The 18,746-nt window shown below is 42.4% G+C and overlaps 1 protein-coding gene across 1 annotated transcript; it reads left to right on the top strand.

Annotated features, from left to right (window-relative positions):
* The first annotated feature begins 1,800 nt into the window (after positions 1 to 1,800).
* LOC144692714 (regulator of G-protein signaling 5-like) lies at positions 1,801 to 13,047 on the top strand. The gene is made up of 3 exons (XM_078561802.1): positions 1,801 to 1,891; positions 2,196 to 2,362; positions 12,862 to 13,047. The coding sequence occupies exons 1-3, from the start codon at positions 1,801 to 1,803 to the stop codon at positions 13,045 to 13,047; spliced, it is 444 nt and encodes a 147-aa protein (XP_078417928.1).
* The last annotated feature ends 5,699 nt before the right edge of the window (positions 13,048 to 18,746 follow it).

Below are 18,746 nucleotides of genomic sequence, written 5' to 3'. Positions count from 1 at the left end.
TGCATTCCCTCATGTGTCAGACAAGTGTGAACTATTAAAGAACACACTCACTAGTACCAGTGGTGCAGCTGGAATTGAAATAATGCAGGGCTGCTGTTTATAAGGTCAGAAGAACATAAGAAACAGGAGCAAGAGTAGGCTATTCGGCCCCTCAAGCCATTCCATAATATCAAGGCTGATCTGACCGTGGCCATAACTCCATTTTCCTGCCTGCCCCCCATAACTCTTGACTCCCTTATAGATTAAAATCTATCTAACTCAGGCTTGAGTATATTCAATGACCCAGCCTCTACTGCTCTCTGGGATAGAGATTAACGGCCTTCTTGAGAGAAGAAATTCTTCCTCACCTCTGTCTTAAAAGGGAGACCCCTTATTCTGAACAAGTGCCTCCTCAATTTAGCTGCCCCCACAAGCAGAAACATCCTCTCAGCATCTAACCTGTCAATCCCCCTTAAATTTTATATATTTCAATAAGATCACCTCTCATTTTTCTAAACTCCAATGCATATAAGCCCAACCTGCTCAACCTTTCCTCATAAGACAACCCTTCATCCAAGGAATCAACCTAGTGAACCTTCTCTGAACTGCCTCCAATGCAATCATATCCTCCCTAAATAATGAAAACCTGTATACATTAGTTTGGTTGTGGTCTCACTATTGCCCTCTACAGTCATAGCAAGACTTCCTTACTTTATTACTCTGTCCTCTTGCAATAAAATACAACATTTCACTTTCCTTCCTAATTACTTATTGCTAATATATATTTATTATATACTATATAAATATTAGTTATATTATTATATTATATGTTATTATATATATAATAAATTATATTATAATAAATATTATAAATAATAAATAAATATAAATATGATATATATATAAATAATATATATAAAATAATATACCTGCCTGCTAACTTATTGTGATTCATATACAAGAGAATCCAGATTGCTTTGTACCACAACATTCTGTAATCTCTCTCCATTTAAATAATATTCTGTTTCTCTATTCTTCCCACCTTATACTCCATCTGCCAAATTTCAGCCCATCCACTTAACCTCTCTATATCTCTTTGCAGATTCTTTGTGTCCTCCTTACAACATGCTTTCCTACCTATTTTTATCAGTGAATTTGGTTACAATACGTTCTGTCCCTTTGTCCAAGTCATTAATAGAATTTGTAAATAGTTGAGATCTCCGCACAGTCCCTGTGGCTCTCCACTAATTTTAGATTAGGTGAAGTAGTGTGAGAACATTAATACTGGCATTTGCCAGTTGGGCTGAATGGCCTGTTTCTTTGCTGTAAATTCTATGTAATCATTTATTATTTACATTTAAAAAAGTCTTATATCTGGTATCAGCAAGCCAGGCAGTCATTGCTTCATAAATGTGCTGAAATTCCTATAATCAAAGTCTACTTCCTTCAGGCACATTTTGAAAACACCATTTCACTTCCAATAAGTTAATTTAATATTTAATTTGACAATTGCAGAATTAAGGGTTTGAAGACTAAATGAACTGGACTTCTTCACCAACAGAAACCTACCAGTTCAGCAGCCTGGAGAAGGTCACGATGCCAATAAAGTGAGTTAACATTTATGTTTTCTTTAGATGGCGGCTTTTTCTCCACAAAACACAGCTTGAGAAATGAATGACTTTATTTTTCCATAGAATAATCTGTGTATAAATTATATGAACCAGATACACCAATAATCTGTAACCAGTAAGAGAAATACATTGGTCAAGATCTATCACTTTATATTGCATTTACTCCAAAGGAAATGCTGGAAAGCTAACAATGCTAAGGGATTGTCACTCTTTCCATAGGCCAAAACCTGAAGAGGCAATTCTATGGTCTGAGTCTATGGATAAGCTGCTGTCTCACAAAGGTAAAGTCACATTAACTGTACGGTACAGTTGTAGTGAATATGTTTTATTCTCTACACCTTGTTCTGTTATGTTTGTTGTTGAAGAGCTTTTTCCTGATGTATAGAGGGCAGCCTTCTTCCAACTCTTCCTCCCACCGTTCCACCTGAAGCTGAAAATCTGAAATAAGAACCTGAAACGTTAACTCTCTCCATAGATGCTGCCAGACCTGCAGTACTTCCAGCATTTTCTGTTTTCCCATCCTTGGTTTTGTTACAGCCAGCCATGTTTTCGAGGGTCTGCTAAATGATCGCTCCTTTCCCTTAGTTGGTCGGGCCACCTTCAGGAGCTTCCTCAGGAACGAGTTCAGTGAAGAGAACATTGACTTCTGGCTGGCCTGTGAGGACTATAAGAAAATCAAGACTCCTACAAAACTGGCTTCTGAGGCCAAGAAGATTTACACTCAATTTATTAAAGTTGAGGCCCCCAGAGAGGTATGGAATTTTTTTGCTATTGTTATAAAAGTAAATTGACTTTATGATTGTAGCTATCATTGAAATGAAAACTGGGAGCCCTTTAGCAAAATGTTTTAAAATCTCGATTTTTATATTCAAACATCTTCATCCTGCTCCATCCTATTGAGATAATAATCCATGATAAAACTAATTGTCATTTGGGAGTAGGGGCTAATAAATGAATTTGTTAAAGGCAAATCATGTATAACTAACTAAATTGAGTTCTTTGTTGAAGTAGCAGGAGAGTTATTGACATTAGACAGATTGATGTGCACCTGAATTTTCAATAGGCGTTTGATAAAATACCACATAATAGACTTGCTAGCAAAGTTGACTTCCATGGGATTAAAGGGACAGTGGTAGCACAGATCCAAAATTGGATAAGAGATAGAAAGCAAAAAAGGATGATGATTAATTGTTTTTCAGACTGGACGGTAATGGTGTTCCCCTGGGGCCAGTATTAGGACGGTTACACTTTTTTGCTCTTTAGAACAAGTGACACGATTTCTAAATAAAATTAATCCACTTTTGCGATCATGCAATAGGACTCTAAGATCTCAGGATTTTGCACCAGCATTCAAAAACACATCTTTCATAGGCTACTAAATCCTTTTCCTCTCCTGCATGAGTCATACAGGCAGAATCCCAGATTGTCGGTGGTACTATGTTAGTTTCCAGGTGCAGGTTACAAGAATAGACTAGGTGATTCAGGCTGAGCCCCTGTCAGAGAAGAGTATTTAGTGCTGGCTCCAATTGTTACTGGCTGCTGGGGTGTTAATGTACAAACATACCAACATACAAAATAGTCACCCGAACGCACTTGAAATTGCCCGAAATGATGTCAGGCATGTGTCCTGACGTCATTGCGCACATGAGCAGTGTTGAGGTCAGCAGGCACGCGTGGGAGTCAGAGCCGCGCCTGCCAACAATTAAAGGGCCATTTGGCCCCTCAAGCCTGCTCCGCCATTCAGTAAGATCATGGCTGATCTGTTTGTGTTTCGAATTCCACATTCCCATCTACCCCTGATAACCTTTGATTCCCTTGTCTAACAAGAATTGATCTACCTCTGCCTTAAAAAATATTTAATGACACCACTTCCACTGCCTTCTGAGACAGAGAGTTCCAAAGTTACACAACCCTCTGAGAGAAAACATTTCTCCTCATCTCTACCCTAAAAGGGTGACCCCTAATTTTAAAACAGTGCCCACTAATTCTGGACTCACCCACCTTTACATGTCCACCTTGTAAAGACCATTCAGGACCTTATATCCTTCAATCAAGTCACCTCTGACTCTTCCAAACTCCAGTGGAAACAAGCCCAGCCTGTCCAACCTTTCCTCGTAAGACAACTCACTCATTCCAGGTATCAATCCAGTAAACCTCACCTGAACCATCTTCTATGCATTTACATCCTTCCTTAAATAAGAAGACCAAAACTGCTCACAGTATTCGATATGTGGCCTCACCAATGTCCTGTATAATCACTTATTTTTATGTTCAATTCCTCTTGTAGTAATGGATAGCTTTCCATTAACCTTCTTGATTACATGCTGTACTTGCAAACTAACTTTTTGTGACTCATGTACTAGAACACCTAGGCCAGAATCTTACATTGATCAGGCAGGCGCGCGCCCCACCCGAACGCACTTGAAATTGCCGGAAATGAAGTCGGGCATGTGTCCTGACGTCATTGCGCACATGAGCAGTGTTGAGGTCAGCAGGCACGCGTGGGAGTCAGAGCCGCGCCTGCCAACAATTAAAGGGACAATTAAGGCCATTAAAAACCCTATTGTCCATGATTTTATGTTGCCTGCGCGATTTCGCATTCATCACATGGGCAAAATGGGTAGGCGGGCAGCCCAATTTTAACAAAACCTCATCCAAGGGCAGGATGAAATGTCAGGGGTGAAATATAATTTAAAAAAACACCTGGGGTCTGATTTTTTTGAGTTCTGCTGTCAGGTGCTTGAATGTGTTGTGTAGACGCAGTCTGATGCATTTTTTTCCAGTCCATTAATCTGTCCAGGTCTGCGGCTCCCTGAGGCAGCTCCACAGCAACTGTCTGCGCTCACCCGCACCCTCACCTTTATTGGTGCCCGCCCTCTTCCCGCCCTCCTCGGCAGCGCTGAGACGTTCTCAGCGCGTGTTTCACACTGGCTGGCCGTTAATTGGCCGGCCGGCATGAAATTGTGTTCAGGGGCCGATCGCAGGCAGGAACGCATTTCGCATCTGCTTCGGGATCCACCGACTTGGCGCGCATGGGCAAGCGTAAAATTCAGGCCCTCTCGCCTTGGAATTCTGCAGTTGTTCTCCGCTTCAGTAATATTCTGCGTTTTTATTCTTCCTGTCAGAGTGAACAACTTTCCCACATTATATTCCATCGGCCAGATTTTTACCTGCTCACTCAGCTTATCTATATCCGTTTGCAAACTCCTTACATCCTCTTCATAACATACTTTCCTAGCTATCTTTGTGTTGCCTGCAAATTTAGCTGCCATACCTTCGCTCCCTTCATCTGAGTCATTGAAATAAATTGTAAAAAAGTTGAGGGCCCAGCACCATCCCCTGTGGGACTCCACATAACATCCTTCCAATCAGAAAAAGACCCATTTATGCATACGCTCTGTTTTCTGCCAGCCAGCCAATCTCCTATCCATGCTAATATGTTACCTCTACACCATGAGCTTTTGTTTTCCGCAGTAACATCTTATATGGCACCTTTTCAAATGCTTTTTGGAAATCCAAGTACAGTAACATCTACAGGCTCCCCTTTATCCACGGCACATGTTACTCCTTCAAAAAACTCTAATAAATTGGTTAAACATGATTTCCCTTTCGAAAAACTAAGTTCGCTGTACCCGATTACCTTGTGTTTTTCGAAGTGCCCAGCTATAACCTATTTAATGGTCAATTCTAACACCTTCCCATGACAGACGTCAAGCTAATTGGCCTATAGTTTCCTGTTTTCTGCCTCCCTCCCTTCTTAAATAGAGGGGTTATATTTGCTACTTTCCAGTCTGATGGAACCTTTCCAAAATCTAGGAAATTTTGGAAAATTAACACCAACGCATCTACTACCTCATTAGTCACCTCTTCTAAGACCCTAAGGTGAAGTCCATCTGGATCTGGAGATTGTCAGCCCGCAGCTCCATCCGTTTGCTCAGTACTGCTTCCCTAACAATTGTAATGTCATTTTATTATTACTATTATTACTGGAATGTTTTCTTTGTATCCTCTACGGTGAAGACAGAAGCAAAATATTTGTTCATTTCATCCGCCATTTTCTTATTACCTACCAATAACTCTCCATTCGCACTCTCTAGAGGACCAGTAGGAGGATGAATGTGGCCCAAGTGAAGGAAGAATGCAAACAGCGTTACTGTAATGGCCCCGATGCTGGTCCCAGCGGCGGTGCTGATAGGTATGGGCAGCCCTGCTACCAGGGCCAATTCCAGAAGCCCCAATACAATTCCCAGCATGTCAGGCAATTAGCTGCTTGATAAACAATAAAACAATTAAGCCAAAGGCCCAGATGAGATAGACACCAAACAAATTAAAAGTTTAGAAAACTTCAGAATAAACAAATTGACTCTCAACTCTAATGATGTTTACGACACGAGAAATTTCCCAGAAGGCTTAAGCCAATCAATATTTATTACGCTCCCTAAAACGCCCGGACCAATTGAATGTAAACTCCGTCGCACTATCAGTCTGATGAATAGGGCCAAGAGCAAGATAAAGCCAGAAATTTCAGCTCTTCGATATGGTTTTGTAGAAGATAGAGAAACAAGAAATGCTATGTTTACAATACGCACGCTATCAGAAAGAGCCATAGAGCTGCAAAAAGATGTATTCATGTGTTTTATCTATTATAGTAAGGCATTTGATGCAAACTGAAACATGGGACAGAATTCTCCGGTTGGCGAGCGGGGGGGCGGGGCCCGCTTGCTGATGCGTAAAATAATGCGCGGTGACATCGGGCGGATGTCCCGACATCACCACGGGTCATTTAGATTTTCAGTTCGGCAGGCGCGCAGCCAACTCGGCTGCACGCCCGCCAAACTGTCAAAGGTCTATTAAGGTCACAGGTGGGATGAGGTTTCATGATGTGTCTTAAAAGTCAATAAAAATCTTAAAAATAATTCTTTCACATGTCCCAGCTCATGTGTCAATATCACATGAGGGGACATGCTTTAAAAGTTTTTATTTCCCTTTATTTAAATTTACACATGACAAGCCGATCTCCCTGAGGCACCTCTGTGCCTTAATTGGCCCGCCCATGTAAAATGGTGGCGCGTCCCTGATTGGGGGCGCCGATCAGGTTCACGGCACCCCCCCACCCGCCCCGACACAACCCCATCGACAGGGGTAAAATTCAGCTAATGAAGAACTGATGAACATGTTAGAATCTCTTGACCTTGATGGAAAAGATTCTAGAGTGATATGAAATCTTTATTACAAACAAACTGCAGCTGTAAAAGTTGAGAAGATCTAAGCAATTTTGTGAAGATTAAAAGAGGCGCCAATTTGTACAGTGAAAATATTCTGAGAGAGATTGAAGACCTTCCTCGATTATATTATTAAGGTTGTGACCTCCAACTAATAAGATATGCCGATAACACTATTCTCACTGGTGACTCTGAAGAGAAACTGCAAAAGATTTTGGACAGAATAGTGAGTGAAAATTAGAAGAAAGGGCTCTCAGCTGTAATAAACTGTAAGAAAACTGTAAGAAAACAAAATATCTAGTAGTGTCCAAAAAGAAAATCACACCAGAATGTAAGATCACAGTGAAGAATGAAAAGATCAAACAGGTAGACAAACGTTATTACCCAGGGAGTATGTTAACATTGGACAGAAAGTGCAATCAAGAAATAAGATGAAGGAATAGAAAAGCCAAAGATGCATTTCAAAAAATGAAGAAGATTATGATCAACTTAAAATTAGCCATGAAAACAAAGCTGGGAATCCTGGAATTTTGACATTTGGAAGCATATGTTGGACGATCAGTGAAGCAATACAGAGAAGAATTGAGGCTGCAGAGTTATGGTTTTTGAGGTGAATAATGAAGATATCTTGGACATGTCATATCACGAATGAAGAGGTGCTAGCAAAATCTGAGACTAAGAGAATTCTGCTGACCAGGGTCAGGAAACAACGTTGAAATTTCTTTGGCATGAATAAAAACTCATGATTTAGAAAGTCTGAAGCTGATAAGAAATATCGATGGTAAAAGAGATCAACGTAGACAAAGTACAATCTTTTTAAAGGGCCTCGCATAATGGATGAATGTACCACCAACAAAGATGATTCACATCTCTAGAGCAAGATTAACATGGAGGTCCATTGTGGCCAAAGCCCTCTTAGGGCATGATACCTGAAGATAGAGAGAAATATCAGGGCTCCTATCCCTTTGAGGATAGAGATCCTGCCTCAAAGAGCTGCTGGTCAGTCTGAGGGCCAGTACTCTTCTGTCCCAGCAGTGCCTCCGTAAGCGGTGGCCATTGCTGGGACAGCAACCAATTGGGACCAGCCTCAATGGAGGAGGCCCCGGAATGAAAGTTAATGTGTCAGGCTCACCAGGGCTAGTCAGGCAAGCCCCAGCAAGTTTGGAGGTTGATGGTAGTGACAGAGGACAGGCAGTTGCTTCAGTCACGAGTGGCCTTTGGCGCCATGTTGGCCCTCCATGAGCCACAGAGTGCCTGATCAGGCCAGCCCTGCCTAAACCCACAAGCTTTTACTGGGCCCCAACCCATGTGGTGGCATGCCTCCATCCTTCCCCTGCTGCTGGGAGAATACTGAAGGGCCTTAATTGGCCTAATCCTCAACCTTCCTCGCCCGTCAGTGTATTACAGGTAGTTGGGAAGATGACAGGCACTCCACTCCCAACCTTCCACCTTGACTGTACAGCCCCCTCATTCTACCCACCCACTCACTCATCCACCCACTCACTCACAACTCCATTCTCACAGCGAGTGGAGGGCACTGCAGGGTCAGAGACAGGGGTTGCAGCAGAGCGCCTCCTGTTTTCTGACCCACTCTCCCTGGGAGTACAGTTCCCTGAGGGGAGCACAGCATCACAGAATCACCCCTCACCCCTCTGATATACGTGACCAGGAACAAAGGGGAGTTTGCATTCCAACACTTCAGGTTAGGACAAAGAAAGTTTAGGATTGAAATTGGCCAGAGTGCAACCACAGCTAATTGTTCAGCTTTTGTACATGAAAACATAGAGACATGATTAAAAATTTTAATTATCCAGATCTTTAAGTAATGAGGGAATTTTTGGGTTACATTTAAATCTGCCAAGTTTTATTGACAGCCAGATTTAGATTTGCAGCTTGCAGGTGTAATTATTGGCTGTTCAGCTCCAATCTAACTGTGGATGTATTGGCAGGGAGAAGATGAGGGCACAAGGAAGAATGAAAAAGAGATATTTGGTCCACAGAGGCTCTCATAGCCATGTCAATTGCCTACGTATCCACCCTACCCACATAATAATCAGCAGGCAGGGTCAGTTGTAACTTTAATACATTCTTCAATTAGGTTGCCAGCTGTTGTTGGATGCAATCGTAGAGGTTTCATCACATAAACTCTCGTCTGCAATGCCAAGCAGTTAAACAGCCAATTTATTTTATTCTTCTCCAATATTTTATGTGGGAGATGGTGACGTAGTGGTAATGTCACTGGACTAGTAATCCAGAGACCCAGACTAACGTTCTAGGGGCACAGGTTCAAATCCCACCAGGATTTGGCAGCTGGTGGAATTTGAATTCAATGAATAAATCTGGAATATAAAAGCTAGTCTCAGGAATGGTGACAGTGAAACTATCCTCGATTGTTGTAAAAACCCATCTTGTTCACTAGTGTCCATTAGGGAAGGAAACCTGCTGTCCTTACCTGATCTGGTCTAGTCTGGCATGTGTGTGACTCCACACCCACAGCAATGTAGAAGACTCTGAAGAAGTTCTGCAGCTGTGAAGAAGAGTCATGTTGGACTTGAAACATTGACTTTGTTTCTCTCTCCACAGATGCTGTCAGACCTGCTGCATTTTCTGTTTTTATTTTTATTTCAGATTTCCATACCCGCAGCATTTTGCTTTTACCTGCCCTCTGATGTAGCTGAGCAAGCCACTCAGTTCAAGGGCAACAAATGCTGGCCTCACATCCCATGAAAGAATAAATACATTTTGAAAAATTTTGATAAGGCATATACGGAAATGAGTAAACAGGGAGTACACAATTTGGTCCATAACAACACTGGAGTCGGTGCTACAGAAGCCAAAGGCCCTCCTAGTGGGGCAAACTGCATTGCCAGGTGCTTCCTGCGCAGCCCACATATTGCCCCATGCTGGGAAGGACGTTCACACAGGTAATCCTCGCATGCACCCGAAACCTCTGAGCTGGTGTTGTCATATAACATTCAGCCCTACCAGCACATTTGGCAGCGAGTGTTGCTGCATCCTCATAGGAAGGGCAAAGGATTTCCTATTTACACAAAGGTTATAAGAGGTGTGTGGACTGCCTCTGGGTCTGCAGAACAACAGTGAGATGGAGCAGAGGCTGCAGAGAGGGGAAGCTTTGTGCCATGCCCTCTGCCAAGTTGGAACCGTACTCCTCCATGTTTCTTGACATGATAGGATGCTGTCTGGTAGCCGAGCCAATGTATGGAGTGTGGATCCTCATCATTTTTCTCTTGCAGCCACTCCATCAAGGTCCTCACCTGATTCCCTTTAGCCGAACTTGTCTGCAGCCTCACCCTTTGGTGATTTGGCACACAAACTATCCTGTCCCCCTGACCAAGCTGCAGCCCATTTGTGCCCAGTGACTCCCCATGTGCAGAACACAGCCTTTAAGTTATATGGAGTGCCAGTATTTGGGTTGGTGCCCGTGAGGATCAGATCAAGTAACAGAGCATTCATCAGTGCTGTGACGTTGCTCTCCTTCCTCCTCCTGGGTGTGCTGTGGCTGAGCAGGCAGCAGTTCCTGGGCATCTAGAAGCAGCAAATCAGAAAGAGAAAGGTTGGACCTGAGGGAAGGTAGGTAAAGTGGAAAGCAGGATGTCCGTGGTCACACCATTTGCAGCTCGATCATCATGCTGGATGGCAGGATGAGGGTGAGCTGTGAGTTGAGAAGGGGCACAAGGCAGGAAACATACCTTCATTCTCAATTTCTCAGTGATGCCAGATGTCATGGTCTCATGATATGAAGAAGCATCTCCTCTGTAGGGTTCAGGAGTGTCCTTGTCCCTCAACTTTGTTACTTATTTTAACATTTCCAATATCTTGATATTTTAATCAAGATTGACTGCAACCAATATGGTGGGTATGTTGAGTTTAATCAGAGTTTAAGATGGGATATAACACACTGGCCAAACAGCAAAAACATGTGACTATGACAGGTAGTGAGTGTAATTCCAGATCAGGCAGAGTGGCTGGCTTTCACAAACAAATCGTTCATTCTTCTTCTTTCACTTACCTTCTTGGTGCCTCAAATTTTCATGACTTCTCAAACTACTCAAGAGCGTCAGCATGAATCTACCCTTAAGAATTTCTGCCCACTGCCACCTGCACTGAGATCTCCCAGTCTCTTACATTATATCTTTTTTCAGGGATGAGCCTAGATGGATTATTGACAGGGCCTGATTGCCCTATATCGATTTACTTCATTTCAAATACCCACTAAAATGTCACGTTCTTTTTCTAAACCATGGAGTAAAAGCCCACCATTAATGTCATTCACCTGCCATTAGCTTCTTGAGCCTTTGCACATACCTTCTGCCCTTGATCAATCAGGTATGCCTCATCCTTTGCTTTCCTCTTCTCAAGCTGTTCTTCATGATCAGTTGCATCATCTCCAAAAACATTCCCTCTCCAGTTGCCAAGCTAACTCTCAGAAGTTTAACTTTTTTGTTTCTGTCCCATCACCATTTATTTATGCCCAAAGTTGTTCAGAAGACTTGCCCATGGGCTGTTTATAATGGTTATACAGTCTAAGTGGTCCAATTTCTTATCTGTCTATTGAATTATCGGGTTGTTCAATAAAGTAACTTCTATTCTACTTGGACACATTAATTAACTGATGTATTTCAGCAAGAATCTTAATAAAGCAATGTTAAATGAAAAGCCTAACAGCTTTGTAATATAGTTGTTTGTTTCAAGTGTCTGTTCAGTTGCTTTCCCATTATCTCATCTGACCATGGGCCCATTTGGGCTGTCATTGCTTAAGAATAATCACTTCATCAGCTTTATTTTTAGACAAGCAAAATTGAAGCATTTTTCAGGAAAATGAAATTAACAACATTAACCTATTCCTTTACCAATTTCACTGACTGCTATGTTTTTTAAGCATATTTCTCCTTTCTAACATCAGTTCTGCTCTGCTTCCTTCAACTGTGTGCCACTTTGTCCTGCAAGAGAGAGGGTAGAATGTTAGTGATTGTGCTACACTGTTTGGGTGATGTGCCTGCCTTAGCTGAATAGCTGGAGGTATGTGGAAGCAGCAGGAGCTGGGTATGAGTCCTGTTTCATTGAAATGCATTTGAAAGTGAGTTGGAGTATCTGGATGTCAGGTGTGAGTCCTGAGTGTTAGGGACTGGTGCTGGTGAGCGATGGCGGTGTGGTGCATTGAGAAACTGTTATAGCGAGGGCAGATGTATTATGATGATGGATTAATTGACCTTGAGACCATTAAACTTCGTGTGACATTCTGACCAGTTCCTTGGGATAACACATCGCAATTGACCTCCCTGGTCACCTTCTTCTAATTTCTCCTGAGGGTCTCCCGGAAGGCCTCCCGGATCCCTAGGGAACCATACCATCTCCATCACTAAGGCCTTCATCTATGACCCTTGAAGCTTCTCTCTGCCCCGATGTTTAGAATTGCAGCAATAATGTTCAGCAGCACCTCCTGTAAATCAATGCAGCTTTCCCTTTAAGAGGGACAGACTGCCTTTAAGAAGAACAAGCTGGTGATGCCATATGCTTGGTCTTTTGCTGAGTACTCAGGTAGCCAGCAATATTGGCCTTGCTTGGATCAGTCCTACAACCAGGTAAATGAGGTGGCAAATTTGTGTGTTGCCTACCTCCACTGCCACAGGCACAACCAGGTCATGAATCATAGCCCCAGGGCCCAAATGTGACACCAACCAGATCTAGCCCAATTTCTTTCCATGCCACCTATGCTTTATCCTCCTGCATCATTCACATCAGTGTCTTGAAGATTAATCTTTAATTTCTGGAGATTCCAAGGTAACCTGGGCAGGTTGGCATCCCTATCGCCAATGCTCAGACCAATTATGCCTTGCATTAAACCTTGAACCTTCCTGCTTTGTGTAGCTCAGGACCACATTTACCTCTGAAGTTGCATACACATATTAAAGGATGCTCTCAGAAAGCCCTGAATCTAATCAACAGGTACAGCAAGGCAACATCACCCAAGCATTTTCATTTTTGTACCTCCCCTTTCTTTCTCACAGGTTAACATTGACTTTACAACACGAGAGCATATTAACAAAATCATCGGTGAGCCAACTCCCTCCAGCTTTGACCTGGCACAGAAGCTAATCTACAGCCTGATGGCAAAAGACTGTTATCCCAGATTCCTGAGATCCAACAACTACCTGGAATTGGTAAACAAGATGGACAACAGTCAACAGAAATGAAGCCATTCTGTTCCTGGCATTATGTAGAACAAACTCAGACTAGAAATGGTAGTTAGTCGCCTGCTGGACACTGAGAATATCGTAAGTGATTTAAAACAGTCTGGATTGCTCAGGCCAATCTGAAATAATTAATGAAATGTTCCCAAAAGTTTAAATGTTAAAATGCTAAAACCCTAAAGAAAAATATTCACAGTGTATTTATTCTCTTATTGTCAGAAGATTTGGATGTCCCCGTGTTAACACTCTCCAAGACTGATCTAAACACTGTACTGTAGAATGTTAAATCTTGTTGTTGTGGGTCTCCCAGAGGAGGTGGCCTTATTTGGGATCTAAGTTTGAGCTCTGCTGTTAAAAATAATAGAGCGTTAGCCAGGAACAGCGAGCAAAATATTTTGCACCAAAGAGTCTATAATTGCGCAAGTTAGAGCAATAAGGTTCTACTATATTGAGACTCAGTTATTGGTTGATTCATCATATGAACCCAAATTTATTCCATTAATGAGCTGATCACGCTGACCTTGAAAAGTGAATTCAGGGGGCCTGTAGTGAAACATTCTGATTGTGTGGTTCAAATAGGCTTTGACATAATTCAAAAAGACTGTTATCATAATTAACATTGTACTGAGGTATTACTCCTTTTGATGGCACTTTTCTCCCTATTTTATTTAAGTAGTTTTTTACTTTCTGTTGAAAATGTTACAGGCACTTGTCAAAAGGAGAACATTTAAACAAAGGACTGGATTAAAGACATCCACTCCAAATTTGGCAGTAATGCACTTTAAGTGACTTGGGAGGTCAGAGTGATTAGACCATAAGACCATAAGACATAGGAGCAGAAATTAGGCCAATCGGCCTATCGAGTCTGCTCCGCCATTCAATCATGGCTGATAAGTTTCTCCACCCCATTCTCCCGCCTTCTCCCCTTCTCTTACTTGTCTTTACATTTGATAAGGAAGACCAATAAAGGACTGTCACAGACTCTGTAAGCGATTACAACTGTCATTGGCTACTCAAACCATTTATTATGATCGCCAGCTATTATTTTGCTACTATCAACTGTTATGATGCTTTCCAATTTTCCTTCTTGGCAATAGTTACTTTTGAAATGTTTTATAGTTTCAACAACAGAATAAAATCATGCTCAAATTCAAATTGTTGTGCTGTAATTTAGCTTTAACCTAAGTAGTGCTTGATTTTGTTCTAAGGCTCTGTGATTGGTGATAGCAGTTTGAACTGTATTCAATAAATTGAATAAAGTTTTATTCACGATACTATGCAGATGAGGCTCAGAAGTTAAAACCTTCTGGACTCCTCGTTGTCAAAGCCAGAATGATTTTCTGCCTGCCTCAGATTATACCCACACATTAGTCGCCCAAAGTTAAAGTTGGGTCAAATACTGCAAGAGAAACTGTAAGATGTACTATACTGATAGGTCATCCACGCCTGTTAGTCCTTCTTACATTTTCATCTGTGTCTCACTTCACTGTACACCCTCAGATTTGACACTACTTAATTGCTTTATGATTTACCTTTTCTTCCATTCTACTCTTTCCAAGTTGTGGGGCCTACTTCCTTTCATCTATGGTTCTGGCTGTTAAAAATAAATCACACTCATTAACAATAAGGAAATTACAAAAACAAACATTATTTGAAAAACAAGCCATGAAATATTATATATAATAAGCAATGTTTGACAGTGGGATTAAGACCATTATTGATGGAGCGAAATTCAAGGTGGTAATATTTACACTGAATGTATTACCAACATCATACGGTAATTGTGCACATTATTTTAATAAATTTGCTAACAACTTAATGTGTTAATGTAACACACACAGGAATTCCATATATCGGTGATAATGTGTTCACTAAATATGTCGGTGATGCTAATCTCACCCTCCTAATCGTGTGGTTTCCATAAAAGGTCGCGCTTTGCTGTTTCCATCTTGGTTTCATCTTAGAGATTCATCTGGATTGCACTCGTTCTACTCGCTGGTATCTTTCTGTTTTTCTAAATGCTTCTGTTTGGTGCAGTCAGTGCATGGGAATACCATCAGCTCCAAGTTCTCCTCAAAGTCACACATCATCCTGACTTGGATACATAGCACCGTTCCTTCTAGATTTCTATGTCAAAATCCTAGAACTCCTACCTAACAGCTTTGTAGGAATGCCTCAACTATGTGAACTGCAGTGGTTTAAGAGAAAGGCCCACCACCACCTTCTCAAAAGCCCCTGGACATGGGCAATAAATGTCAGTTTTGTTACAAACACCCATATCCTGAGAATTGACTTTTTTTTAAAAATTGACCTCTGCTTCATATGTCTTAAAAGGACAGAAGATACAATCAGGAACACTTGATATATTCAAAACAAACACATCTCCACACATGTTAATACTGGAGCTGAACAGAGAGGGACTTGGTTAGATTTCCGTACGTGAATAGCAGCGATAGGAATTTCTATCTGATAGGAGCTATATTTATACCTATGTTATGATTATTATTATTCTGCTGTGGGTAATATTGCTGGTAATATGCCTTGGCATGAATCAGGCTTGCCTACTTGCAATAAAGGGCTTAAGGTTCCTTTTGGGCCACGCATATATCTTTTAAAATGAAGTGTAAACTCTTTTTATTGATTCAAGAATTTAACTTGACTTTTGATCAGTTGTAACTTTCTGCTCAGGCACTGTGCACTGTACCTATTTGTTGGGCTTACAACAGCTAAGTAAAGATGTTTTTAAATTCATTCATGGGATGTGAGCATCACTGGAAAGGCTGGTATTTGTTGCCCATCCCTAATTGCCCTTGAGATGGTGGTGGTGAGCCACCTTCTTGAATCGCTGCAGTCCATGTGGTCAGGGCCATTGCAGCCACTAGATGAACTAAGCAGTCACCCAGGGCAGCAAGATTTATGGTGTGGCAACACCCTGGCAACTCCTAGAAGATACTCATATCATTTTGAAGCTCTTTGTAGTTTCAGTTTAGTTAGCCTGGAATTTTCTGAAGCAGGCAGCAGCTCTTTCCTGGCTGCACCTATTCTCGCTTGTATGCCCATTAATGACAGCCTTCCCTTACCCTCTTCAGGCCCGCTGACCATCCAAACAGCTTCCCTTCCCTTGTCACCTCCGGCAAGTGCCCACTGCTCGTCTTATCACTTGAGTTTCCCCCTTTCCCACAGTCCCGTGACCCATTCTCTCTCTGCCGCCTCTCCCGCCTTTAGTGTTGTGCCATTTATTCTGGTACCCAGCTGCTCGGAGCTGCCCTTCAGCCCGTTCTCAGCTGCCTTCATCGCTCAGTGATCACCAGCGTCCTCACCTTTCCTGCAAATCCCATGACCCATTCTCTGCTGCCGCTTGTGCTCGTGCTATTTCCATTGCACTGTTGGTTTTGGTATTGAGTCAGGCTCAGCTACTCACGGCTGCCCACCCTTCAGCCCAGTCAGTGATGTGCAGCGGGAAGACCTCACACTCCTGTGCTCTATGGCTCAGTCAATTGAAATGAGAATTAATGAAAGGTGGAGCAGGGAAATGGAAGAGTAGAGGCGAGCGAGTTTCCTGACAGACTGGGATAAGGAATGGCAAAGAGGGTGTAGTGTTAGTTTCCTCTAGTCAGACCAAATCCAGGGGGAAGTTGTGTGAAAGTGAGACTGACGGGTATGCAGAAATTTGATTCATAAGCACAATTGTAGTAATTATGACTTTATTTAGTGTGTAATGTGCCTGTAAGAATAAGACTTGTTAAGAAAGATCACATGATCTGTAGTAACCAATAGGAGAGTAGCGCAGGCTGCCTCAGGAGTCAGTGTAGAGATAGAGTTCAAGTTGAAAGCACACGTGTAGTTGCTGTTGCATATATTGTAAAGAAACTTAATGTTTCCACTTAATAAATGTCTGCAGTTCAACTCGATTACTAATAGTACAAGTCGGCCGCCCTACAACAACAATACAATTAATTTCTATTATCCAGCAAATTATCTACGTGAGATGGTGATGTAGTGGTAATGTCACTGGGCGAGTAATACAAAGACCCAGGCTAATCCTCAGGGGGCATGAGTTCAAATCCCACCATGGCAGCTGGTGGAATTTAAACTCAATTAATAAGATCTGGAATTGAAAGCTAGTCTCAGTAATGGTGGCCATAACCATCAGCCCATCTGGTTCACTAATGTCCTTTAGGGAAGGAAATCTGCCATCCTTACCTGGTCTGACCTACATGTGACTCCAGATCCACAACAATGTGGTTGACCCTTAACTGCCCTTTGAAATGGCTTAGCAAGCTGCTCAGTTCAAGGGAAATTTGGGGTGGGCAACAAATTCTGGCCTTGCCAGTGATGCCCACATCTCATTAAATTTTTTTTTAAATGTGTAGGGAATGGGTGGTGCTGCCGGCTACCTACGAATTCTGCACTTTCAAACAATCAGAGGGCTCCTGGGTGATCTGGGTGTTGAGGTCTCATGAGAGGTGTGGGAGCATAGCGCATGAAGCTAGTGAGCGTGCCAAGGGAGCATGGTGCTGCAAAACAGCAGGAGGCTGAGACTGGAGTGAGGGAATGGCTGCAGGTAACAACTATCTGTGAGTTTGACAATTTTTAGTAGTTGTGTGAGAGTGGGACCATTTTAATGTATTCATTTCGAAAGTTAATTGTGGTGCACCTAGGGCGCCTAATACTCTTGCACCGGCCCTGCATATGGTGTACACTTACAGCACTGTCAGGCAGACAAAATATGATAGAAAACCTATCCTTAACATTTTTGAACACAGAAGGAATTTCAACTCCCCCTCCAGATAAGGACTGTGTGGGTTGAAGAGAAAATGGAGCGAGTGAAGTGGTCACTCCAATCCCCCAATGCCTGATTTTTCAGGCATATGAATGGCCACCTCAGACATTAGGACCCTGAAGCCACCTTAACCAGGAAGGCACTTTCAATGGCCACCCTGATAGGAAGAACCTGGTCAGACTAAAAAGGAAAGCAAACCGGGCGATGTGTATTATTGGCGGGCCTTCTGCTCTTGGCTTTTTTTTACAACCCCACTTGAAAGTTCTGCCAATTATTACCTTTGTCGCCTCCTCTCCTCTTCCTTTTTATAACCACTGTTGTGCCCTGCATTATGGGGCTTGGTCTAGATTTTATTAAACATATGGAGGCCGAAATTCGACATCCCCTGAAAATGGGTGCTGGGGTTATGATGCAGGACTATAACCTGTGCCTGTTGCTTCTCATGCAGGCCATACACTACACCAACTTTGCACTGCCTGCTAATTAAGATGATTGCAGCTCGCAGCCAGCACTACCTGCGTGGTGAGTGGCTACATGCCTCAGTAGAAGGCCCAAAATTCTGCAAGGCAAGCACCAGTTAAAGCTAGCCTGCACCTCATAAAGTGGAAGTGTATTGCAGATACTACAGGTGCAGAAAGCCATTGTGAGCTCATTCTGATGTGGAAAAAGACATAATAATAGCGAAACATGGAAGAGTGTGGGCTTCAAGATTTCCCATCGCTGGACTGGAGGGCTTGGTTGAGAAGGTTAGGAAGAGAGATGAGTCATATCCACATGGGACCAGAAGGCCCTCCAGACATACTCACAAAAGGCAGAGAGCCATTGGTGTCACTGCATGAGTCTGGCCCCAAGGACCTGGATGCAGTGCAGAAAGAGCGCAATGACCTCACATGAATGGTCAATGTCAGTGAATGCATCT

Source organism: Cetorhinus maximus, chromosome 17, assembly GCF_964194155.1.
Source record: "Cetorhinus maximus chromosome 17, sCetMax3.hap1.1, whole genome shotgun sequence".
NCBI classification, from domain to species: domain Eukaryota; kingdom Metazoa; phylum Chordata; class Chondrichthyes; order Lamniformes; family Cetorhinidae; genus Cetorhinus; species Cetorhinus maximus.
This window is presented reverse-complemented; position numbering and strand designations above follow the sequence as displayed.

What these genes read in the sequence shown, in the direction of transcription:
- LOC144692714 (XM_078561802.1), top strand. Translation starts at nt 1,801, where the DNA reads ATGCTAAGGGATTGTCACTCTTTCCATAGGCCAAAACCTGAAGAGGCA. An exon ending in TAAGCTGCTGTCTCACAAAG is followed by an intron (nt 1,892 to 2,195) that starts GTAAAGTCACAT and finishes CCTTTCCCTTAG; the next exon opens with TTGGTCGGGCCACCTTCAGG. An exon ending in AAGTTGAGGCCCCCAGAGAG is followed by an intron (nt 2,363 to 12,861) that starts GTATGGAATTTT and finishes TCTTTCTCACAG; the next exon opens with GTTAACATTGACTTTACAAC.